Source organism: Stigmatopora nigra, unplaced genomic scaffold (assembly GCF_051989575.1).
Source record: "Stigmatopora nigra isolate UIUO_SnigA unplaced genomic scaffold, RoL_Snig_1.1 HiC_scaffold_25, whole genome shotgun sequence".
Classification (NCBI taxonomy): Eukaryota; Metazoa; Chordata; class Actinopteri; order Syngnathiformes; family Syngnathidae; genus Stigmatopora; species Stigmatopora nigra.
The window spans coordinates 1,173,390-1,200,276 of NW_027551604.1; the positions used below are offsets into that span (position 1 = coordinate 1,173,390).

The 26,887-nt window shown below is 36.5% G+C and overlaps 1 protein-coding gene across 1 annotated transcript in view; it reads right to left on the reverse strand.

Moving 5' to 3' along the window:
* Positions 1 to 26,887, reverse strand: part of nell2a (neural EGFL like 2a) — a 77,371-nt gene that overhangs the window by 20,407 nt on the left and 30,077 nt on the right. Inside the window, exons 11-13 of the mRNA XM_077711222.1 lie at positions 23,409 to 23,514; positions 22,018 to 22,146; positions 7,143 to 7,268 (exon numbers count right to left, since the gene is read on the reverse strand). Of these exons, the coding sequence (XP_077567348.1) occupies positions 7,143 to 7,268; positions 22,018 to 22,146; positions 23,409 to 23,514 (361 nt within the window). The remainder of the gene's footprint in view (positions 1 to 7,142; positions 7,269 to 22,017; positions 22,147 to 23,408; positions 23,515 to 26,887) is intronic.

Sequence of the window (26,887 nt, forward strand, 5' to 3'; positions counted from 1 at the left end):
GGAGACATCTGTTCAGTTTTGTCATTTCCAACATGAGCCCGATGGCTTCTAAATGCAGATGTGTTGCTACGCTGAATTTACAACCACACGTTGCTGTCGAGACAAGCGTTTTCAGCCAAATCGCAACAGCTTACACAGCTTTACGTAAGACAATACATCCTAATTAGGAAAGATCCCGCTTATTTGGGCGCCAGGGCGGGCTGAGTACATATAGTACATCTATATTTAGTCCAAGTCTCCAGTGCGCAGACGTCCTCAAAATGAACTGAAAAAATACAACACCATTTCCTCAAACACTCCAAGTAAATTAAAACCTTCACACAAACACAACCAGGAACTGTGTTTGTAGCGCTCTAGCAAATATGGGCAAACTGTGGCCTGCGGGCCGGATGTGGCCCACAAGGCCTTTTTATCTGGCCCACCGACATTGTGCAAATAATGTTTTCATTTATTATTATTTTAGTTTTTTTTTATTTCATTTTTGTTTTGTTTTTTAATTTATTTTGTTTTTTTTAACTTATTTTAATTGTTTTGTTTTTTATTTTAATTATTTTGTATTTTTTTAATTTATTTTAATTGTTGTTTTTTTAATTATTTTGTTTTTTTAATTTATTTTAATTGTTTTGTTTTTTTATTTATTTTAATTTTTTTTTAATTTATTTATTTATTCTATTTATTTATTTTAATTATTTTTATGTATTTTTATTTATTTTATTTATTTATTTATTTTTATTTGTGTTTATTTATTTTAATTATTGTATTTTTATGTATTTTATTTTTATTTATTTATTTTTTATTGTTTTTCCCCAAGATGGCGCCGTCATGCGGAAGCCAGTGGCAGTAGCTGTGTCCACTCTTATTTGTTTTTCATGTTTTACAGCCCTTCTATCTTTTTTTTTAAATTACATTTTAATATTTCTTAATACATTCCATTTATATTTACTTTGTACTTTATACTTTAATGATGAGTGATGAGTATATTAATACTTGAGTCCTTTTTTTATGTTTATGTTTCATATGTACTGTTAACGGATGCACTTTTTTATATGTATCCTATCTTGTGCTGACCCCGCCTATCTGTATCAGTTTTTTTGTCTGACTAATACGGCTTATATGCGAGCAAATAGAGTATATAATAAACTCACAGGTACTTCAAAATGACCCATCAAAAGCAAGTCTTAGTAAAAAACTCCAGCTAACATTTATTTTTAAGGCTTGCAGATGGCCTCATGCAAAGTCATCGTGTTTAGTGGCCGCCCACAGCAACTTCTTGTGAATATTTTAACGATTAAAGGGGGCTCCATGTTGGATTTTTCAACAGAGAAGGAACATCATTTAGAAAGGGGCCTCTAGTGGGTTATAAATGAAACATTAAGTCGAGAAAACCCAAGTACTGGTTCTTGGATACGTACGTCTACATTCATTTATATGTTTATTTGCTCAAGTGTCATTTTTAATGTTTTCCCGCAATGACTATTCAGATTTAAAACTATTTTCAGTCTGTTTCCGGGCAACTGGGAGACCTGTAAGAATAATCTACACCCATTTAATGAACACTTATCCTTGGAGGCGTCCACCATGTTTTTTTTCCAAGGTGAGTGAGATGTTTCTCTTGTCTTTTGTAATCCCCGTAGCGGCGCCGCCGCCGTCTTTTATCTTTGGACCCAAAAGCAAAGCTTTAAAGTGGTGTCAAAGCATTTCAACCTTCTCCTCCAGCAATGAAAAGTCTTTTTTAATGTACGTCTATCCTTCACGTGCCCCTGAACGGTCGCAGGTACGATGGTACCTCGGAGGCGCACAAAAAGCAGAAGGCGCCTCGGCTCGCCGCGGAGATTTGCACAAAAAAAATTGCTTTCGGAGATAAGGACATGCTTAGCAAGCTTTGGAGGAAAGGCGAGCTTTGACCTTCCCCAAGACAAACTCTGCAAACTTTACTAGTTGTTTCATTGTAGTTATCATTTGAGCAACAACAAAAGTACAATCAGTAAACGGGATAAATTGGTGGACGCGAGAGTTTTCTGGGGACGTTTTGGTACCCCTCTAGGACACCTCTAAGTCACCTCCGAGACATACAAACGACATCCAAAACACCTCCAATACATCCAAGACACATCCAAGACACATCCAAGACACATCCAAGACACATCCAAGACACATCCAAGACACATCCAAGACACATCCAAGACACATCCAAGACACATCCAAGACACATCCAAGACACATCCAAGACACACCCAAGACACATTCAAGACACATCCAAGACACATCCAAGATGGATCCAAGACACACCCAAGAGACATCCAAGACACATCCAAGACACACCCAAGACACATCCAAGACACATCCAAGATGGATCCAAGACACACCCAAGAGACATCCAAGACACATCCAAGACACACCCAAGACACATCCAAGACACATCCAAGACACATCCAAGACACATGCCGTATCATTTTGTGTGGCCCGGGAAAGTCAATGATGAGTGCTGACTTTCTGTTTTAGGATCAAATTAAAATGAAGAGTATAGATGTATATTACATTTCCTGATTTTCACCCTTTTAAATCAATAATTGTCATTTTTTAATCATTTTTTCTGTGTTTTTAGTTAAAAAATGATTTTGTAAAATCTAAAAATCTATTTAATAAAGCTAAAATAAACATTGTTTTATATATATATATATATATATATATATATATATATATATATATATATATATATATATATATATATATATATATATATATATATATATATATATATATATATATATATATATATATATATATATATATATATATATATATATATATATATATATATATATATATATATATATATATATATATATATATATACAAACAGAATATTTAGATGTTTTAATCCAGTTCTTTTAATCCATTTATTTTAAAAAAATATGAATATATCTAAAATGGTCCGATGTATATTAAATTTCCTGATTTTCCCCCTTTTAAATCAATAATTGTCATTTTTAATCATTTTTTTCTGTGTTTTCAGTTCAAAAATTATTTTGTAAAATCTAAAAATATATTTAAAAAAGCTTAAAATAAACATTGTTTTAGATCTATAAAAAACGGAATATTCAGGGCTTTTAATCCAGTTCTTTTAATCCATTTATTAAAAAAAAATCTAAATATTATATCTAAAATAGTCTGGCCCACATCAAATCGAGAAAAAATAGTAATTTAAAACAATGTCAACTTGCATTAATGCAATTGAACTCCGCCATAAAGAAGCTGAGTACTTTAGATTGGACGCCCACAGACATCCATCCACAAAGAAGCGACCGCTCAAATTCGTATCCCGGTCTGAATCCCCTATTGAATTTTTCTACCTTTACTTAAACATAAATAATTGGATAAAAGCAAAAAAGTATTGAACCTAACTTGATTCCAATCCCATTTTGGATGGACCCCGGAGTGTACCGCGACCAGTCACAGCACCCCCCGAAAAAAAATGAAGAATTAAGCTATTCTACCCAACAAAACATCTCCGAGCGGAACTAAGGAGAACTCCGGCACCCCGCCGAAGCATCCATTCGACTATTTTTTAATCTGTGCCGCTAGCAAATGTGATTTTTCCGCACTCTATTTGTATTCCTCTCCGGCACCCTCATTCCTTAGATTCTCGATGGAGATTAATCCCGCCCCCCTCCGCTGCAACCCAGTGGATTAAATTGTAACTACATTGTTGCATTCAGGTTCCATTAAAAGACCTTCAAGTCTTGATGAAAGTCAAGGCGGGATGTGTGATTAAACCTGGCTAATACTTGGGGCTAGCTTTTGTGTCATGACTCATACACCCCCGCGTACATCGTATTAACGTCGTTAGCTCTACACCGATTTATTAAATCCCAGACATCGAGCAGCTGGCTGAGTGGTCGGAAATAGCGATTGGAGTTTGATTTATTGAATAAATTGTTTGACGTTAGGCTAATTGCTATTGAGTTCCAGGAATGAATGACATTTTTTTCCATATATAAGGCGCACTGTATTATAAGGCGCACTGTCTATTTTGGAGAAAATGTAAGACTTTTAAGTGTGCCTTATAGTGGTGAAAATACGGTAATTGCTATTGACTTCCAGGTATGAAGAAGCACTCACTACTTTACAGTCACCTCTAGAGCCAGCCATTGTTGATGTTTTGGATTTTCTTTTGTATAAAATCTTGCAGTGGGGGAGGAGCTATATGATGGAAGATGTTGTAAACTAAGATGGCTGATCTGCATATTTAACAGTATTGAGTATTCAGTTCAGGCGTTTGTGTTTTTTTTAATATCCGATAGTGGTGGTTATGGTTTTCTGTTTTTTTCCATATATAAGGCGCACTGTATTATAAGGCGCACTGTCTATTTTGGAGAAAATTTAAGACTTTTAAGTGTGCCTAATAGTCGTGAAAATACGGTAATTGCTATTGACTTCCAGGTATGAAGCACTCACTACACCACAGTCACCTCTAGAGCCAGCCATTGTTGATGTTTTTGGATAAAATATTGCCGTGGGGGAGGAGCTATACGATGGAAGATTTTGTAAACTAAGATGGCATCTGCATATTTAACAGTATTGAGTATTCAGTTCAGGCCTTTGTGTTTTTTTAAGTATCCGACAGTGGTGGTTTTTCATTTTTGGTTTTCAGGTTTTTCCCATATATAAGGCGCACTGGATTATAAGGCGCACTGTCTATTTTGGAGAAAATTGAAGACTTTTAAGTGCGCCTTATAGTCGTGAAAATACGGTAGTTTAATTGTAGAATGTTTACAAGGAATAGAACGAGTTTTTTTTTATAGAAAGACAAAAGTTGGGTTGACAATTTCCAAGAACCAGTTATTTGTCTTTACTCTCAAAATCGCAGTTTCCCGACCTGTTTTGATCGGGAAATAACTACATCGACACTCCTCAAATTACCTGTCATTTTATGTCCTCTTATTCCACGACACCGTAAACACCTGGTCAACACTTCCAGTACACAAACAACCCTCAAAAACCAATTGGAAAACACTTCAAGACATTTCAAAACAAGAACGAATACACAATAAACTTCAGCTTGAAGTGCTTTATTCACTTTTAGCTTGAAGATTTTCTGTTTATTGGCACGGCCTTGTGGGCCAATGTTTAACTGGCATTGAGGGGATAATTAGTTGTCCTTGTATGTGCAACGAGGGAGTCTGAATCACTAGCGGCTGGAGAGCTCTTGCATCTTAAGAGGGAATGGATTTACGCCTCGCCAGCAATTTGCCACTTCAACCAAATTAAATTTTCCGAGTGGGAAAAACTCCCGAAAAAAGGCAGTAATCGCTCACCTGGAAACAGACGGAAATCCAACACTTTTTGGACAGAAACAAACATTTCTAACTAGGTGGAATTGGAGTGTCTTTGTTGTTGATGTCTTATTAAATCTATGTTAGGGATTATTATGTTTATTTACTGTATTTTCTCGCATATAAGTCGCATCTGTGTATAAACTTTATTCTTAAAATAGCCTTAAAATCGTTGAATTTGACCATTTTTCGAGTATAAGTCGCCCCCTGGTTCGTAGTTTTCATATTCATGGTTTTAATAGGGAGTACTAATGTATTATTTTGAAGGGGGAATTTTAAGAAAAATCATCGTATGTGGTATTTCGGAGATACGGTATGAATCAATTGCTGGATTAAATATCACAAAAAGGTGTTGCCTGTATGTAGAGAAATTAAAAAAGGAAGTCATGTGAGCAGTACAACCAGAAAGTGTGTCTGTAGTGGTCTATTTTTCAGCAAGTCTCTTGGTGCAAGAATTGCACGAGATGCACATTAAATAATAGCATCATTTATATGTATAAATATAGATATATATAGACATACATATACATACATAGACATACATTGAGATATATAGAGATATATAGATATATGGAGATATAGAGATGTATAGAGATATACAGAGACTTATAGAGATATAGAGAAATAGATATAGAGAGATGTAGAGAGATACAGATGTATAGATGTATGGATGTATGGATGTATGGATGGAAAGATGTATAGATATATAGAGCTATAGAGCTATAGAGCTATAGAGCTATAGAGCTATAGAGATATAGAGCTATAGAGATATAGAGACAGAGTTTAGAGATATAGAGACATAGATATAGAGACATTGATCTAGACATATAGATCTAGAGATATATATCTAGAGATATAGATCTAGAGATATATATCTAGAGATATATATCTAGAGATATATATCTAGAGATATATATCTAGAGATATATATCTAGAGATATATATCTAGAGATATATATCTAGAGACATAGATATTGAGACATAGATCTAGAGATATAGATATAGAGATATAGATATAGAGATATAGATCTAGAGATATATCTATATATTTTTTTATATTACTATTTTCAGTTCATTTTTGCATGGATACTGTCATTGATACTCATTGATTAGCAACAGTTTAACAATGTCAAAAGAATTCAGGGACTTTTTGGACTAATAAAATAGATGAAATGACCCAAAAAAATTGCCCACATTTGCATGTATTTTTACATTTAAATTCCCAGTGTGGCTCTCCAGGAATGACATTTGAAAATATGAATTGTTTATGCCTCTCACTCTCAAAAAGCTTCCAGAACCCTATCATAAACACACACAAAAATCAGAAAAACAGCCAATACGACACCAAAAAATCCACACAGATATGCAACTGCCATATTTCCTCGATTACAATCCACTTTTGACAAAATATATTTTAAAAAATCCAACTTTTTCCTACGGATATGACATTTAATTCCAATAGGCCAACAAAGTTATCACCCAAAAAGTCTATTACAGTATCCAAGCACAACCAAAATACCAAAAGGTCTTCACTATGTCCCCCAAGTTTAAACCCGGCAGGATTACTAAGCAACACATTCACCGATTTCCAGCGTTTCTCTCTTCCAAAATGTCACGGCACAGACTTTTTCTTTCCAACGGTTGCTATTTTGCCGCTAACGTGTAAAGCTAAGCCCTTTCCCATCTAGCAGAGAGTCGTTAAAGCTTCCTTTCACGGGTCACTTGCTCTTTCAAAGTGCAAACGTGTCAGCGAGTACTTTGTAATGGCATTCCGGACAGCCATTAAAAGGTAGCGAAAGAACTCACCTGTGCAGGAATAGTCATCGATCCTGATGTAACCCGTATGGCAGATGCACATGAAGGAACCGGGGGTGTTAACACACATGGTGTTTTCTCTGCAGTAGTGTTTCCCTTCGGCGCATTCGTCGATATCTGGAAGAGAAAGAAAATGGATTGGATGGTGATGAGTACCATATTTCTCGCGTATAAGCCGTACCATTAAAATGGCTTTGAAATCATTGAATTTTACAATTTCTCAAGTACAAGCCGCCCCCTGATTCACAATTTTCGCCTCCATATTCATGGTTTTTACAGGGAGTACCGTGACCGGACGTTTGGTCGCCGGTCTTTTGGTCGCCAGTCAAATGGTGACAGAGTTTACTGTTGAAACCAGCTCTCAAAATTATAGAGAGAGAGAGTTTAATATCCAAATATCTACTGTTTTCAACAGTACTTTGATATCAAACAGTACTTAGACATTAAACAGTACTACGACATTAAACAGTACTTAATAATAATAAGTACTTAGATATTAAACAGTACTTAGATATTAATCAGTACTTAGATATTAATCAGTACATAGAAAGTAAACAGTACTTAGATAGTAAGCAGTACTTTGATATTAGACAGTACTTAGACATTAAACAGTACTACGACATTAAACAGTACTACGACATTAAACAGTACTACGACATTAAACAGTACTACGACATTAAACAGTACTACGACATTAAACAGTATTACAACATTAAACAGTACTTAGATATTAATCAGTACTTAGATATTAATCAGTACATAGAAAGTAAACAGTACTTAGATAGTAAACAGTACTTGGATATTAAACAGTACTTAGATATTAAACAGTACTTAGATATTAAACAGTACTTAGATAGTAAACAGTACTTAGACATTAAACAGTACTTAGATAATAAACATTACTTAGATATTAAACTATCTCTCATGAATATAGTTTTCAGAGCTGGTTTCAACAGTAAACTATGTCACCATTTGACCGGCGACCAAACGTCCGGTCACCAAGAGTACAAATGTGTTACTTTGAAGGGAAAGTCTTGAGATAAATCATTGCACGTGGTATTTCTGAGATATATGTATAAATATATTGCTGGATTGCAGATTCCGAAAAGTTGTGGCCTGATGTATAAAAATTTAAAAAGGAAGTCAAGTGAGCAGTACAACCAGGAAGTGTGTCTGTAGTGGTGTAGTTTGTCATCCCTAGGTAAGATGGCGGCACCCTGAGTGAACAAGGGCAGGCACAAGTGAGTTTTTTTTATCAAGTTTTATGCAAGATCTGGTTTATTGTTTTTTTGAATTTCATTCATAGACGTGAAAATGAATTTTGTTTACCGTTTTATCGGTTTATTTATCCTTTATTTTGAAATAAATGACCATATCAGCCACGGTGTCTTGCGTTATGGCGTTTGGTATTTGTCACTTTACAGTTTTGTGCATGCCAACTCTAATTTATGCGCATATAAGCCATACTCTCGATTCAGTCATCATTTTTTTAGTGACAAATACGGCGGAAATGCCAGAAAATACAATAATCTTTATTGTCAAAGTCAAATTTAGTTCCTTCGCATTTCTTAAAGAGGATTGTCAAGTGACCTTCATGCGAAAAATGGTTGAAATATTGAATAACGGATTACAGGCATTCCATTGTGAAGGTCACATATTGTTTTGAATCGATATTTTGTACGACACGCGCGAAAGTTTGCCACTTTCTCATTGATTTCGCCTCTACTTTGTCTTGTCAACTTTACCAAAGGCGGTTTGAATGGCAGATTTTTTTTTCCACCCTGTCGCTTTGACACTAGGACAGCGTTTACTGTTGCAACCAGCTCTCAAAATTATATTCATGAGAGAGTTTAACATCTAAATATCTACTGTTGAAACCAGCTCTCCAAATTATATTCACCTGGGAGACCAGACGTCCGGGCGACCAGACGTCCGGGCCACCAAACGTCCGGGCCACCAAACGTCCGGGCCACCAAACGTCCGGGCCACCAAACGTCCGGGCCACCAAACGTCCGGGCCACCAAACGTCCGGGCCACCAAACGTCCGGGCCACCAAACGTCCGGGCCACCAAACGTCCGGGCCACCAAACGTCCGGGCCACCAAACGTCCGGGCCACCAAACGTCCGGGCCACCAAACGTCCGGGCCACCAAACGTCCGGGCCACCAAACGTCTGGGCCACCAAACATCCAGGCGACCAAACGTCCTTTTGACCAAACGTCCGGGCGACCAAACATACAGGGCGACCAAACGTCCAGGGCGACCAAACGTCCGGGCGACCAAACGTCCGGGCGACCAAACACCCGGGTGACCAAACGTCCAGGCGACCAAACGTCCGGGCAACCAAACGTCCGGGCAACCAAACGTCCGGGCCACCAAACGTCCGGGCCACCAAACGTCCGGGACACCAAACGTCCGGGCAACCAAACATCCAGGCGACCAAATGTCCTTTTGACCAAACGTCCGGGCGACCAAACGTCCAGGGCGACCAAACGTCCAGGGCGACCAAACGTCCAGGGCGACCAAACGTCCAGGACGACCAAACGTCCAGGGCAACCAAACGTCCGGGGAACCAAACGTCCTTTTGACCAAACGTCCTTTTGACCAAACGTCCGGGCGACCAAACACCTGGTGACCAAACGTCCGGGCAACCAAACACCTGGTGACCAAACGTCCGGGCCACCAAACATCCAGGCACGCAATCTTACATAGTTACATATATATGTTCATTAAAATGAATATGTTCATTAAAATGAAGATGTTCATTAAAATGTGCTGTCCCTTATTAAATCAATCAAAATCATAAAGAGAAGGCTATTTGTCTTGATGGATGCCAGATATACAGATGGTGCGTTTCTCATGGTAACAATGGCCGACCAATCGACTTGAACACACTGGGACGTTGGCTTGGTAACTTGAAAACGTGAACTGCTCAAAAACCAAAGCACACACTTTGCTGACACAGTTTGAGTCAAATGGAATTCAAAGTTAGTGGTGCTGCTTTAAGAATTTCATTAATAGTTTGGCCTTCTCGCACTCACAAATCCCTTTTTTTCTCAGTTGCCGTAGCAACGGAAATGACTTGGCTTCAAAACAGCACGCCTTTGCACCAATTGGCGAGTCGACAATATTGCTAATGCTATCAAAATGAATCTACAAAAGTCTGATGCAAGTAGATGCAAATGGGGAAAATTACATTTCAAAAAATGTATATGGACCCTTATCGAATGTGTTGTCCATGTAAAGGCCGGACCATTTTAGATATAATATTTAGATTTTTTTTTTTTAGAAATGGATTAAAATAACTGGATTAAAACCCCTGGATATTTCGCTTTTTATAGATTTAAAACAATGTTTATTTTAGCTTTTTTTAAAATAGATTTTTAGATTTTGCTAAAATATTTTTGAACTAAAAACACACAAAATGATTTAAAAAATGAGAATTATTGATATAAAAGGGGGGAAATCAGGAAATTTAATATACATTGGACCATTTTAGATATAATATTTAGATTTTTTTTATAAATGGATTAAAATAACTGGATCAAAAGCCCTGAATATTCAGTTTTTTTTATAGATCTAAAACAATGTTTATTTTAACTTCTTTTATATATAATTTTAGATTTTACAAAATGATTTTTGAACTAAAAACAGAAAAAAATGATTAAAAAATGACAATTATTGATTAAAAATGGGTAAAAATCTGGACATTTAATATACATCGGACCATTTTAGATATATTTACATTTTTTTATAAATTGATTAAAATAACTGCATTAAAAGCCATGAATATTCAGTTTTTTATAGATCTAAAACAATGTTTATTTTAGCTTTTTTTAATATATATTTTTAGATTTTACTAAATGATTTTTGAACGGAAAACACAGAAAAAAATGATTAAAATATGACAATAATTGATTTAAAAGGGGCAAAATCAGGAAATTTAATATACATCAGATCATTTTAGATATAATATTTAGATTTTTATTAGAAATGGATTAAAAGAACTGGATTAAAAGCCCTGAATATTCAATGTCGGAAGAATAAAACCATAGAAATACTAAAATACATTTTTTTAATTATGTTTTAAAGCAAAGATATTGAAACTTTTCAATAAATCCACCATTTGCGTCCCCTTTTGTTGATGTTAAGAATAAAGTAAGATCTTAGAAATGGTACTTGTTAAATGTTAAAATGACCATGAAGTTATAAAATGTAAGAAATGTTGAAGAAGCAAAGTAAGACTTAAATAAAAAAAAAAACCTGTAAAAACGATTGTCCTTCCTTAGAAGGGCAAAAGCGTGGATTAAATGTGGAAGATTGAACTAGAAAAACAAGAATGACAAATTGAGGACTCTGTCACTGTCCTCTCAAGAAATTTGAGGCATTAGCTTTTTTGAAGGTGAAAACGACAATAACAGGAAAGAATAAAAGCACAAAATGGATGAGCCAGAAGTAAAAAAAAGGACAAAAATGTCCCCTGTCATGGGACATGGGGTTTAAAATTGAGGGTTCTGTTGGAGAAGTGTAAAATAACATGGTTGAAAAAGCGAAAAATGTCCAAATTGATGATTTTTGACGGAAAAAAAAGGTCGATGGAGGACCTTGAAAGAAATGGAGAGTTTTTGAGTGACATTTGATGTGTTGAAGACAAAAAATAAGGTGTACAATTTGGGTGAATGGTTTGGGAGAGTCGGCAAAGATGAGGTGGACAAAAAGATCGGCCTAAAAGACCTAAAATTGACCTAAAATTGACCTAAAATGACCTAAAAAGGTAAAGGACAGATTAAAGTTAAAAAGGTACATGTCCAATTAAGGACTTTGTCAGCAAATGTAGTGGAAAACTGTCAAAATCAATCATAAAAAGGTCCAAAACACGTAAAAGTTTTGGGAAAAAAGTATATTTTTTTGTTGAAAAGACTAAATATCTTATGTTAAATATCTCCTGCTTAATTTGTCAACACTGATTTTTTTCTTGATATGTTTATGTTTGAGATTGAAAATTGTTCCTCTGGTTAAAATAATAAGTTTTGATTGGGTTTTTATTGGGTGTGTTTAAAAAACAGCGGTTGTGTAGACTTAAATGTCATTTTTGCCCGAATATAGGACGACCCCCTCTTTTTCAAGACTCAAATTTGAAGAAAAAAAAAACAGATTTATGAATACCAAATTCATTTTTTTACAGAAAATAATGTCAGTTAATCTGAAATAAATAATAACAATATACCCATGATAGAAAAAAGCTACTATTTTGCCTTATTCAAATTAAACAAAAACTGTCTATCAAATCTTAATAAATGAAGCTTTAAATATGTACTGTCTTTCATTCTTAATAAATAAACATTTAAATATGTTAACTAAAGTGCAATCACATTAGTTTATAAATGTCTTCTGCTTTTTAAAATGTATATTTAGCAATTTATTGTGGTAAAAACAACAAAAAAATGCAATAACTGTATTAACCACCAAAATGTTCGGCATTCATTTTAAACATATCTGGCGCCAACTAGTGTTGTGAATGGGTACAATGTCTATACCCTGATTTTAAGACGACTATTTTTCAGTCTTATTTTTGTATACTTTGTTCCGATTGTCTTTTTATAACAAAAGAAAAGTGAAATTAATTTGTATTTAGGTAATTTCTATGTGAAACATTGCTTTGAGATACGAGTAAATCAACATATGAGCTCAGTCCTGAAACCCATTAAACTTGTATCTCAAGGTATGACTGTATCCATCATTCCGATTGTCTTTTTTAACAAAACAAAAGTGAAATTAAATTGTATTTAGTTCATTTCTATGGGAAACATCGCTTTGAGATACGAGCCTTATGTTTGGGATAATACGGTAAATGCAAATTTGAGTGACAGTTAGCCAACAATGCTAATGCAAAGCTAGCAGATCTCACCAAAAATGACATGCAAAATAGCCCAAAGGTTTGCTTTTTAGCAAAAAAAAAAATTCAAAATGCCATTATAGCTAAAAAAATAATAAAAATAAGCTTATCGGAGTTGAGCAAAAGGTGTCTTTGACGTCTTAGATAAAAAAAATAAGATGAAAATCCCAAGAGCAAATGTCAAGGAGCTTCACTTGCACTCAAAGGCACAAAATGTCACCCAAAAAGGCAAAAAGTCAGACGGAAATTCACTCTCGGCTCTCCTCAAGCACGGCAGTAACCTTCAACTAAAGTCCAGGGGGTGACGGAGCCTTGTTTTGATTGGCTGAGCTGGACATAGACCTGATTTAGAGCCTCATAACCATAAGTCATCTCACATATAGTGACAGCGCTTAGCTTTTCTAAAACAATATATTAAAGGGCTGAGGTGATTGGGGAATTGGCACCGAGACAAATTGCCGTCCGTCCATTAGGCCACTCCACTTTCTCGATTGGCTCGTCACGTGGATGGCGGAGAAGGATGGCCGGTAGTCGGCTTTTAGCGATTGGCGGATAGAGGGGGCGGGGTCAATCTGTTCGAGATTGAATTGGATTCCGAAAGTTTACGTTTTTTTGGGGCATTTTACCCATAATGCACCTCAGTGAGGCCTGGCAGAAGGGAGATAACACTACCACTGCCGTTGGATATCACACAAAGAAGTGAGATTTTGGGTTGTCAATTTGCAACCCTCATTCAGTCATTCGTTATCATCTGAACCGCTTATGGCGGAGGGTGCCGAAGCCTATCCCGGCAAGGGTGCTCGGACTTTTGGTCGCCGGTCAAATGGTGACAGAGTTTACTGTTGAAACCAGCTCTCAAAATTATATTCATGAGAGAGGGTTTAATATCTATGTACTGTTTAATATATAAGTACTGTTTAATATCTAAGTACTGTTGAAAACAGTAGATATTTAGATATTAAATTCTCTCATGAATACAATTTTGAGAGTTGGTTTCAACAGTACTTAGATATTAAACAGTACTTAAATAGGAAGCAGTACTTATATATTAAATAGTACTTAGATATTAAATAGTATTTAGATATTAAACAGTACTTAGATATTAAACAGTACTTAGATAGTAAACAGTAATTAGCTAGTAAACAGTCCTTAGATAGTAAACAGTACTTAGATAGTAAGCAGTACTTAGATAGTAAATAGTACTTAGATATTAAACAGTACTTAGATATAAAACAGTACTTAGATATAAAACAGTACTTAGATAATAAATAGTACTTAGATATTAAGCATTACTTAGATATTAAACAGTACTTAGATATTAAACAGTATTTATATATTAAACAGTACTTAGATATTAAATAGCACTTCAATATTAAACAGTACTTCGATATTAAACAGTACTTCGATATTAAACAGTACTCAGATAGTAAACAGTACTTATATATAGATAGTAAACAGTACTTAGATAGTAAACAGTACTTAAATATTAAACAGTACTTAGATAGTAAGCAGTACTTAAATATTAAAGAGTACTTAGATATAAAACTGTACTTAGATAGTAAAAAGTACTTAGATATTAAACAGTACTTAGATATTAAACAGTACTTAGATATTAAACAGTACTTAGATAGTAAACAGTACCTCAATATTAAACAGTACTTCGATATTAAACTGTACTTAGATATTCAATTCTCTTAGATATTAAACATTCATGGAATCGAACCCAGGATCCAAGAGCTGTGAGGCCGACACAAACTAACCACTTACTCCACATTTTTTTTGTAATTTTTTTTTCTCCAAATTTTTTTCAATGCGAAACAAAAGCAAACATCTTCAACGCCAATTTGGCAAAGACGGAGCAAGATGACTTAGTGAGTGGGCGGAACGCGATGGGAATACGCATTGTGAACACCGTGCGCTAAATTGTCTCAATGACATGCGCTAGCTGTGATCAAATAATACAAATGTGCTCCTTGAATCGGAAAAAGATAAACGATTTGCTGTTTGTGTGTTTGTTTACAGGTGTGTTGCATATTTTAAAACAAAGGTGTAAAACTGGTTTACGGGCTGCATTAACGTCAACTTAATTTCATGTGGGCCGGATCATTTTAGATAGAATATTTAGATATTTTGTTTGAAATCGGATCAAAATATCTTGATCGAAAGCATATATTTATCTTGAGATACGAGTAAATTTTTGAGCAAATATTTATCTTGAGATACGAGAAGAATTTTGAGCAAGTATTTATCTTGAGGTAGGAGTAAAATTTGGAGCAAATATTTATCTTGAGATACGAGTAAAATTTTGAGCTAAGATTTATCTTGAGATACGAGTCAAATTTGGGGCAAATATTTATCTTGAGATACGAGTAACATTTGGAGCAAATATTTACCTTGAGATCCGAGTAAAATTTTGAGCAAATATGTATCTTGAGATACGAGTAAAATTTTGAGCAAATATTTATTTTGAGATACGAGTAAAATTTCAGGCAAATATTTATCTTGAGATACGAGTCAAATTTTGAGCAAATATTTATCTTGAGATCCGAGTAAAATTTGGGGCAAATATTTATCTTGAGATACGAGTAAAATTGTGAACAAATATTTATCTTGAGATAAGAGACCATTTTTGATATACGAGCATATTGTGACCCTGGATAGGTTGCATCTGAAAATCAGGGTGGAGGCGGGGCCAATAGAGCCAAAAAAGGTATCAACATTTAAAACAAAATAATTAAATTTAGTGTAAGGTTAGATTGAACATATTTTTGAGTGTATCTGCATCGTAAACCAAGTTAATTAAAATTTCTTAATGTTATGTTACGAGCACGTTGCCATGCAAAAACATCAAATTGGCCTTTATTGATTTCCTTTAACACATTTTTACCCGTTTTTTTGTGTCAACTTCTCCCTTGAGATACCACAATCCCCCTCCTATATAGAACACCGTCTTAATTCCGTTTCAAATGACATTAATGAGGTTATTATCGACAAAGTTCTAATTGAACTTTTCCAACCTAATTATCACTTCGTGGAATTCATACAAATGACCACGTTAAGCTCCAAAAACACCTTTAAAAAGCACATTTTTCCATCTTCTACATGCGAATGAAGCTTTTTATCCACATGGCATTTGCAGTGGACAAATACTGAGGGGGCGGGGGATGTAGAAGGGGGCGGGGCAGAGTCTGATAAATGTCTGGAACGTCTGTTTTGGGTGACATTTCGGTTGGGGTCACACAGGTGAAGTGTCGGCAAACATAAGCAGATGCTTGCAATATGTCAACACTTGCTTCTTTGTGTGCCAGCGCGTGATTGGACGGCTGATTGCTTTTTGGAAAGGGGCCGGACTCTTCTCTACGCACCAATTAACCCCGACGCCACCTTGTGACATTCAAAAGATTGCACAGACAATCCCATCGGGGTTGTTTTTACATATGGGAAATATGCCTACGTGTTTTAGTGTGAAAATATGTCTATTTGAGATAATATGTTGCAGGTTATAATTTTTGTTATATGGAAATGAGTGAGTCGAGTTCCAAAAAAAAATCCAAGTTACAAAATCCCCCCAAAAAGTACTGTATTTTCACGACTATAAGGCGCACTTCAAAGTCTTAAATTTTCTCCAAAATAGACAGTGCGCCTTATAATCCAGTGCGCCTTATATATGGAAAAAAACTGAAAACCAAAAACAAAAAAAAACACCACTGTCGGATATTAAAAAAACACAAAAGCCTGAACTGAATACTCAATACTGTTTCTCCAAAATAGACAGTGCGCCTTATAATCCAGTGCGCCTTAAATATGGAAATTTGATATACATCTATAATCTATTTTTTATAGATCTAAAACAATATTTTAGATTTTTTTAATATCTTTTTAGATTTTACAAAATAATTTTTGAACTAAAAACACAAAAAATGATTAAAAAATGACAATTATTGATTCAAAAGATTGAAAATCAAGAAATTTAATATACATCTATACTCTTCATTTGAATTTGATCCTAAAACAGAAAGTCAGCACTCATCATTGACTTTCCCGGGCCGCACAAAATGATGCGGCGGGCCAAATTTGGCCCCCGGGCCACCACTTTGACACCCGCCACCAGGTCCTGAACATTTAATGTCCAAAATAAAATTCCTTAAACATCCCTTAAACCAATTTTTTTCCCCATTTTTTGAATGTACAATCCCTCGTATCCCTACAAGAACCAGGAAAAGCTTTCATAAGCATACATGATGCAATACCATCCAAGTATTATTATGACAAGTACTGTACTGCATTCCAACACTAACACAGTCTTTCCAAGTTCCATTATGTCTCTATTTTTCTATTCTAATTCAAAACTACATGTCTGCCCTTCAATTTTATCCCATTTTTTAACTCTCTTCAGAAATAAAATGGCAACTTTTCCCATAATCCCTTTGTGGCCTTTTAATTGGTCCCCACCGACATCTTCCTAAGACAAGCCCCGCCCTCTCTCTTTGTTTTATCTACCGTTAAACCCGCACCGTTGGGGGCGGGCCTTTGTTGCGCGACCCATTCCATTAGCGGCGTGAGAGCGGCGCCTCCGACATCAACACTCGAGAACGCCGCCATTCATCTGGAGAGGCTGCGAAATAGGCTGGCGGGGTTGCGGCTGATTGTTTGCGCCTGGCCTTCTTTCACAAGCAATTTATTTCCCTGCAAGTCATTTGCGACATGATTGCGATCTGCTTCCCATCTAATCTGGAATAACTTTGGCAAAATATCCTGTCCACCGAGGGCTCGGCTTGTCGTTTCCATAGAATGCTGATTGAAAACCCCACCCCGTGTACTTGCCGTTCCATAGATGACTTTGCAATACTGCTGGGGGGTGCTCGGACGTTTGGTCGCAGGTCTTTTGGTGACAGAGAGTTTTCTGATGAAAGCAGCTCTCAAAATTATATTCATGAGTTTAATATCTACACAATGTTTAATACATACGTACTGTTTAATATCTAAGCACTGTTTAATATCCAAGTACTGTTTAATATTTAAGTACTGTTTAATATCCAAGTACTGTTTAATATCTAAGTACTGTTTAGATTAAACAGTACTTAATATCTAAGTACTGTTTAATATCTAAGTACTTTTGAAAACAGCTCTCAAAATTACATTCATGAGAGTTTAATATCTAAGTACTGTTGAAACCAGCTCTCAAAATTATATTTATGAAAGTTTAATAACTAAATATCTACGGTTTTCAACAGTACTTAGATATTAAACAGTACTTAGATATTAAACAGAACTTAGATAATAAGCTATCTCTCATGAATATAATTAAATTAAATATCTAAGTACTGTTTAATATCGAAGTATCTTAATATCTAAGTACTGTGTAATACCTAAGTACTGTTTAATATCTAAGTACTGTTTAATATCCGAGTATCTTAATATCTAAGTACTGTTTAATATCTAAGTACTGTTTAAGATTGAAGTACTGTTTAAGATCGAAGTACTGTTTAAGATCGAAGTACTGTTTAATATCTAAGTACTGTTTAATATCTCAGTACTGTTTGATATCTAAGTACTGTTTGATATCTAAATACTGTTTACATTCGAGTACTGTCGAAAATAGTAGATATTTAGACTCTCTAGAATATAATTTTGAGAACAGTACTTGCATATTAAACAGTACTTAGATATTAAACAGTACTTAGATACTAAACAGTACTTAGATATTACACAGTACTTAGATATTAAACTCTCATGAATATAATTTTGAGAGTTGGTTTCAACAGTAAACTCTTTGTCACCAAAAGACCGGCGACCAAACGTCCAAGCACCATTGAACCCCCCCCAGAGTGTACTCTACGTTCTATAGAAGACTTTGCAACACTGCTGGGAGATGAGATCGTAGAATATTTTGTATTGAAAACAACAAGGAGATGATGAAACAGAAAACTAGATGGAGCTAACATGTTTTTCTTCGTGAATGGCCAAGACAGACGGCGGCTCTTTAAAACATTCCTGGGTCAGAGAGATGCGCTGGAAATAGCCCATGACATCACTTATGCGTAAATTTTTCATAGCAGCGGCAGTAGGCGAAAAACTCCAGGGGATGGAAACGCAGCCTTGGAGAATTTATGCGGGAGTGCGTGAGCTAGCGTGTTAGCGACTTAGCGAGTGGGCGAGTGAGTGAGTGAGTGAGTGCGTGTCCATTTGCATGCGTTCAACATAAATGGAACGTCGGCTTTGCTCCGACTAGCCTGCTATGACACGCCTACCGTTTTATTTATTACTCCAGTGGCAATAGCGAAAGAAAACAAGCATTGGCAAGGTATTCGGAGATGGTTAGCTTATGTACCATTCGTTTTAGCATTTAGCATGGGAATTATGGGCTTTTTTGGGGGTGTTTTGGTTTTTTATGTTAAGATCAAAGGGTCATTTTTTATGTGATTACAGTATAGAATGTTTTTTTTCTTTTTTTCAGTGAAATAGATATAAAATAATGATGTTTTAATGTTTTATCTGGTAATGGTGGTAAATCAAAGGCAACATTTTGATGTCATTACAGCATAGAATTTAAAAAAATATATATATAGTCAAGTTGTCATAAAATAATGACATTTTAATGTTTTAGGCAACATTTGATGGAATAACGGTATATAATGTTGTTTTGTAATGTTTTGTTCTTTTTAGGAAGGCAATTTTTCATAAAATAATGATGTTTTAATGTCTTATTTGGGAATGGTGGCAAATCAAAGGCTAAATTTGGACATAATTACAGTATAGAATGTTTTTTTAGTGTTTTTTTCATTTTTATAGTCAGATTGTCATAAAATAATGAAGTTTTAATGTATTGTCTGGCTATGGTGGCAAATCAAAGGCAAAATTATTTATGTCATTACATTATGGAATGTTTTTTTTAAATATTGTTTTTGTTTTTACACTCAAATTGTCATCATTTTAATGTCTTATCAGGCAATGGTGGCAAATCAAAGGTAACTTTTTAATGTCATTACAGTAAACAATGTTTTTTTTAATATTGTTTTCCTTTTTACAGTCAAATTGTTATAAAATAATGACATTTTAATGTTTTATCTGGAAAAAGGTGCGGGATCAAAGGCAAAATTTGATGAAATAACAGTATATAATGTTTTTTTGTAATGTTTTGTTCTTTTTAAGAAGTCAAATTGTCATAAAATAATGATGTTTTAATATTTTATCTGGCAATGGTGGCAAATCAAAGGCACAATTTTGATGTAATTATAGTATGGGTGTTTTTTTTAATATTGTTTTTCTTTTTAAAGTCAAATTTTCATAAAATAATGACATTTTAACGGATTATCTGGCAATGGTGGCAAATCAAAGGCAAATTTATTTATGTCATTACAGTATAGAATGTTTTTTTTAAATATTGTTTTTCTTTTTACACTCAAATTGTCATAAAAACAAGTTCCAAAAAGTACGGTTGAGGGGTCACCAATTCATGAAATAATAATATAAATATGAAAACAATTAAATAAAGTAGTCCATGAAGGACAGCAGTCAAAATGAATGTCAACGTGTCCAAATTTGCTATGCCGAGACATCTGGGCCAGACTGATGCTAAGCTAAAGCTGCAGCCTGCGCTCTCTAAATCACAAATTAATCAACGGAACGAGAGGACAAACGGCGACCTCTCCAATTCTGTCTGCGGAGAACTGTGCGCATGTTGTGGGCACAGATAATGAGAGGATTAGCGCCTCCTATCTCAAAAGGATTACGCCGCGATACATGCGCAGCAACTTCAGCAAAATGTTTCCAGAGGCATTCTGCAAAGTCGACTTATTTTTGTTGGTTTGTCTTTTAATTGTGACCTTTAAAATATGTGCAAAAAACACAATAAAACCATATTGAGTTCAGCAAATGACATTAATATTGGTTAGTCATACCTCTACTTACAACATTAATAGTAAAAGTTCCAAGACGCTTTTTGTAACTTGAACATTTTGTAAGTAGGTGTACTTTATACGACGTCCGGGCAACCAAACGTCCCGGCGACCAAACGTCTGGGCGACCAAACGTCTGGGCGACCAAACGTCTGGGCGACCAAACGTCTGGGCGACCAAACGTCTGGGCGACCAAACGTCTGGGCGACCAAACGTCTGGGCGACCAAACATCCTGGGCGACCAAACATCCTGGGGACCAAACGTCCTGGCAACTAAAAACGTCCAGGCGACCAAACGTCCAGGCGACCAAACGTCCAGGCGACCAAACGTCCAGGCGACCAAACGTCCAGCAACAAAATGTCCGGGCGACCAAACGTCCAGGCGACCAAACGTCCTGGGGACCAAACGTCCTGGCGACCGAACATCCAGGCAACCAAACATCCAGGCAACCAAACGTCCAGGCAACCAAACGTCCAGGCAACCAAACGTCCAGGCAACCAAACGTCCAGGCGACCAAACGTCCGGCAACCAAACGTCCGGCAACCAAACGTCCTGGGGACCAAACGTCCAGGCGACCAAAACGTCCGGGCGACCAAAACGTCCGGGCGACCAAACGTCCGGGCGACCAAACGTCCGGGCGACCAAAACATCCGGGCGACCAAAACATCCGGGCGACCAAAACATCCGAGCGACCAAAACATCCGGGCGACCAAAACGTCCGGGCGACCAAACATCCTGGCGACCAAACATCCTGGCGACCAAACATCCTGGCGACCAAATGTCTGGGCGACCAAACGTCCGAGTAACATATATCTTAACTGATATCAGGTAATTCTGGCACAAATCTCTCTTTCTACTGGCCATATACTATATCTAGTCAAAAAACAACAACAAATACTTGAATGGGCAAAATACTATGATATATTTTTTGTTCCTCATGACATCTCATGATGTTAAAAACGCTTAAAAATGCCATGGTGACGTATGTAGTTGATTTGTTCACCCCCAAAGCCTCAGAGGACTCAAGCACCCCCGGCTCCAAACGTTTTCATCGATCGGCGAGACGTCCTACCTTGGCAGTAGGCGTTATCGTCCCGCAGGGGCCGGAAACCTTCCTTGCAAACACAGCAGCGGCCGGCCTCCAGGTTGACGCAGTCGGAATGCTCCGTGCAGTCGTGGCCCTCAGAGCAGAAGTCGTGACCTGCAGGGGGCGCAGACGGCAAGAAAACACAATCGATAAGGAGACGGCACTTTATTCTGACCTTCCGTGTGGAAATCGGCGTTGAGGGATTGCGCCGTGATTTTCTATCTCGCCAGCCGCCATCGATCCGTTTGGCGGTGGTGGTTGAAAAACCCGCCGCCGGCCATCGAGATTTCCAAGATTGACGGCGTCAGGAAATCAAGAGTGGCAAACGATGGCCGAGGGACCAAAAGGTCAAACATTTATACACGGTGTGTTAAGGGGGGAAAAAATCCAAACTCCACACAGTGAGGACCCACCTGGGGTTCAAACCATTGACCCCGTCTGTTTGGATGTCCAGGAAAATATAATTTTGAGAGCTGGTTTCAACAGTAAACTCTGTCATGTAGTCAAATGTCTGGGCGACCAAACATCCGGGCGACCAAAAGTCTGGCGACCAAAAGTCTGGCGACCAAAAGTCTTGCGACCAAAAGTCCTGCGACCAAAAGTCCTGCGACCAAAAGTCCTGCGACCAAAAGTCCTGCGACCAAAAGTCCTGCGACCAAAAGTCCTGCGACCAAAAGTCCTGCGACCAAACGTCCAGCGACCAAACGTCAGAGTACTCTCTTATTTGTTTTTTGTGTTTTACAGCCCATCTATCTTTTTGTAATTCCATTTTAACTTTACTTTGTACTTTATACTTTGTACTTTTCACTTTACTTTGTACTTTATACTTTTTACTTTACTTTGTACATTATACTTTTTGTTTTACTTTGTACTTCATACTTTTTACTTTGTACTTTATACTTTTTACTTTACTTTGTACAGTATACTTTTTGCTTTACTTTGTACTTCATACTTTTTACTTTGTACTTTATACTTTGTGCTTCATATTTTTACTGTACTTTATACTTTACATTGTACTTTGTACTTTATACTTTTTACTTTACTTTGTACTTTATACTTTTTACTTTACTTTGTACTTTATACTTTTGACTTGAATGATGAGTATGTTAATACTTTACTCTTTTTTCCGTTTATATTTCACATTTACTGTTAACGGATGCACTTTTTTATATGTATTATATCTTGTGCTGACCCCGCCCATCTGTCACATTTTTTAATGTCAATGTGGCCCCCGGGCCCCAAAGTTTGCCCACCCCTGACTAAAACAAATTGTTATGAGACATCTCTTCTAGCAAGAATAAAAGTATACAATTTCAGATTTCTCCTATATTGAAAGGCGAATTTGGTAATACTTATCGGTAAACCAATCAACTTACCTCGACAAACGTTGCAGCATCTGTCACTCAAGGAGACCTGCTCAGACTCGGGACACGACGGTTCCGGACAGGCATCGCCGGGGACGACTCGCCGCATGGTCCTGTCCTGTAACGGGTAGAAGAGGGGGCGCTTGAGCGACTTGCTCTGATTTACCACGTCGCCCTGGATGTAATTACGCCGCTAATTATTCACCCTATATGCATTTCCTCTCTCTATGAGCTCGCCCTCCTTCCGAAAGCAATTATTTGCCCGGTCAATGGTGAATCTTTTCTCAGAAATAGTTCTCCGTCTTTCCCAACGGGCTTTGTGACGCAACAGTGATATTTCGAGAAAAGTCTTTGGCGAGAACTAACGTCCACAAGTATAAATTATCCCACTATGGTTATTATACTCGTCAACCTCGGGCAATTGCTTTGCTTATTAATGATTGCAATTCCCCTTATTAAGTGATAATAAAGCGTACAAATGCTTGCATATTAGCTGCCTCCGCTTATAAACCATACGGTATTTTGCTGTTTAATATACCCCCCCCCCATTGTGACGGGTGCATAGGTTTTGCAGACTAAAACTACTGTATTTTCACGACTATATGGCACATTGTATTTTTAGCCGCAGTGTCAGTAACAAGTGCTATTTCTGTATTTTATACAGTGACCGGACATTTGCTCGCTCGGACGTTTGGTCGCTCGGACGTTTGGTCAACAGTACTAGATATTTAGATATTAAAACTTCTTATTCATAAAATTTGGAGAGCTGATTTCAACAGTAAACTCTCTCATGTTGTCAAACGTCTGGCAACCAAACGTCCGGGCGACCAAACATCCGAGAACCAAACGTCCGAGTACCATTACTACCAATAAAAAAAAAAAAAAAAAATCCATTGTAATGTCATGTTTTGTGGTGTCTTTTTTAAGAATTAATCTGTATTTAGTTCATTTCTATGGGAAATGTTGCTTTGAGATACGAGTAACTTGACATATCAGCTCAGTCAGCGGGTGGGAACAAATTCATTTGTATTTAGTTCATTTCTATGGGGAAATGTTGCTTTGAGATACGAGTAAATCAACCTATGAGCTCAGTCCCGGGAACGCATTATACTTGTATTTCAAGGTATGACTGTATACTTTGTTCTGATTGTCTTTTTTAACAAAACAAAAGTGAAATTAATTTGTATTTAGGTCATTTCTATGGGAAACATTGCTTTGAGATGTGAATAAATCAACATATGAGCTCAGTCCCGGAACAGATTAAGCTTGTATCTCAAGGTATGACCGTATACTTTGTTTCCGATTGTCTTTTTTAACAAAACAAAAGCGAAATGAATTTATATTTTGTTCATTTCTATGGGAAACGTAGCTTTGCGATACGAGTAAATCAAAATAGGAGCTCAGTCCCAGAACACATTAAACTTGTATCTCAAGGTATGACTGTATACTTCGTTTCCGATTGTCTTTTTTAACAAAACAAAAGTGAAATGAATTTATATTTTGTTAATTTCTATAGGAAATGTTGCTTTGCGATACGAGTAAATCAAAATAGGAGCTCAGTCCCAGAACACATTAAGCTTGTATCTCAAGGTATGACCGTATACTTCGTTTCCGATGGTCTTTTTTAGCAAAACAAAAGTGAAAGCATTTCAAGTCGGCCCTGGCGACCTTTGATGTTTTTAAAAGCGCCAACTGGGAGGAAGAAAAAATGAATTTTGAGACAACGTGGCTGTACTTAAAGGCCTCCAAAAAAGGTTTGTTGTTTGTTTTGAATCTCCCAAAAAACCTTTCAAGTAGCTGCAAAACAGTTTTGCGCAAAAACACGTCAAAATGGCGTAGCGCCGTGGACCAGGGGAGGAGATGAGTGGCATGGTGAGCATCTGTCGGGGGACCGAATCTGCTCCTTTGATCTGCCGGGGGACCGCTAGTCGCTTGAACGGGGGGGCCGCGGATGGGCGAGGTGGGCTAGGGGGACCGAGCATCTGTCGGAAACAGACGCTCCGCGGGGGTCGCCAGTTGAGACAATTAAGTTTCAGCAACTAAAACCTACTAATCCTGTTTTTTTGGTTGTTGTTATGATGGTTGAGATGTCGCCTGTTCAAGATGGCGATCTGAAGTTAATTGGCGACAAATTCAAACAAATTTTGTTAAGAGGGTTGTGAATAAGTGCAAAATGAAATGTGATTTGAGGGGAAAGTAGGAACAATGGTTTCTGTGTGCTGACGTTTTCTTTTAAATGTAAACTTAATTCTTGGAAGTGGGTAAAAAGGGGAGGAGCCTTGTTGTGGGAGGAAATAAAAAAGGATAATATTTAATAGCTTGTCTAAATAGGTTAGAATTGCCTGGACTTATATACTGTATTTTCTCGCATATTAGCCGATTCCACGTATAAGCCGCACCCTTAAAATTGCCTTAAAATTGTTGAATTTTACAATTTTTCGCGCATATAAGCCGCCACTTGATTGACAATTTTCGTTGCCATATTCATGGGTTTAATAAGTAGCACAAATGTGTTATTTTGAAGGGAAAATCTGAACAAAATGTGCCTTAAAATCATTGAATTTGACAATTTCTCGCATATAAGCCGCCCGCCAATTCACAATTTCCCCTTGCATATTCCTAGTTTCAATAAGGAGTACAAATGTGTTACTTTGATGGGAAAATCTGAAGAAAATAATCGTATTTTGGGAGTCACATCGATGCTGTTAGCTGTCATGCTAACAGGCTATACAAAGGCTACTGATTGGGAAGTAGAAATGTGTTATTTTGAAGGGAAAATCTTAAGAAAAATCATTGCACGCAGTATTTCTGAGATACCGTATGAATCGAAAAGATCGTCTACTGGAAGTGTTGACAGTATTTTTCTGATAATTATTATCATAGATGTCAAAATAAATAAGCATTTTATCTGTTTATCCTTTCTCTAATTCAAAATAAATGACCATATCGGCCATGTTGTCTTACATTATTGCATTTCATCTTTGTCACCTTGCAATTTGGTGGATGTCAAGTCTAATTTATGCGCATATAAGCCATACCCTCAATTCAGTCGTCATTTATTTAGCAATAAATACAACTTATATGCAACAAAATACAAATCAATGTTTATTTTTCAATGTTTATCAATGTTTAAACGGCCTATATGCGAGAAAATACAGTCAATGTTCATTTTCCCTTGCAGTACATTCATTTCTTTTTAAAAAATTCCAAGAAGAGCCACTAGGGCGGCGCAAAAGACCCATAACCCTCCAAAAAACTACAATTGCAAGCACTGCAGGGGTGCTGGAGCCTATCCCATCTGACAAAACGAACTAGGAACATTACAGTAACGCGTTTCTTTCATGTGAAGGCTAATTTATGCGCATATAAGCCGTATCCTGGATTCAGTTATCATTTTTCTAAACACTTTTTCTTCAATAGTGCAATTGAAGCCAAGCACGAAATAAGCAAATGACCAAATGTCAATTGAGGAAGTGGCTTTGTTAAAAGAA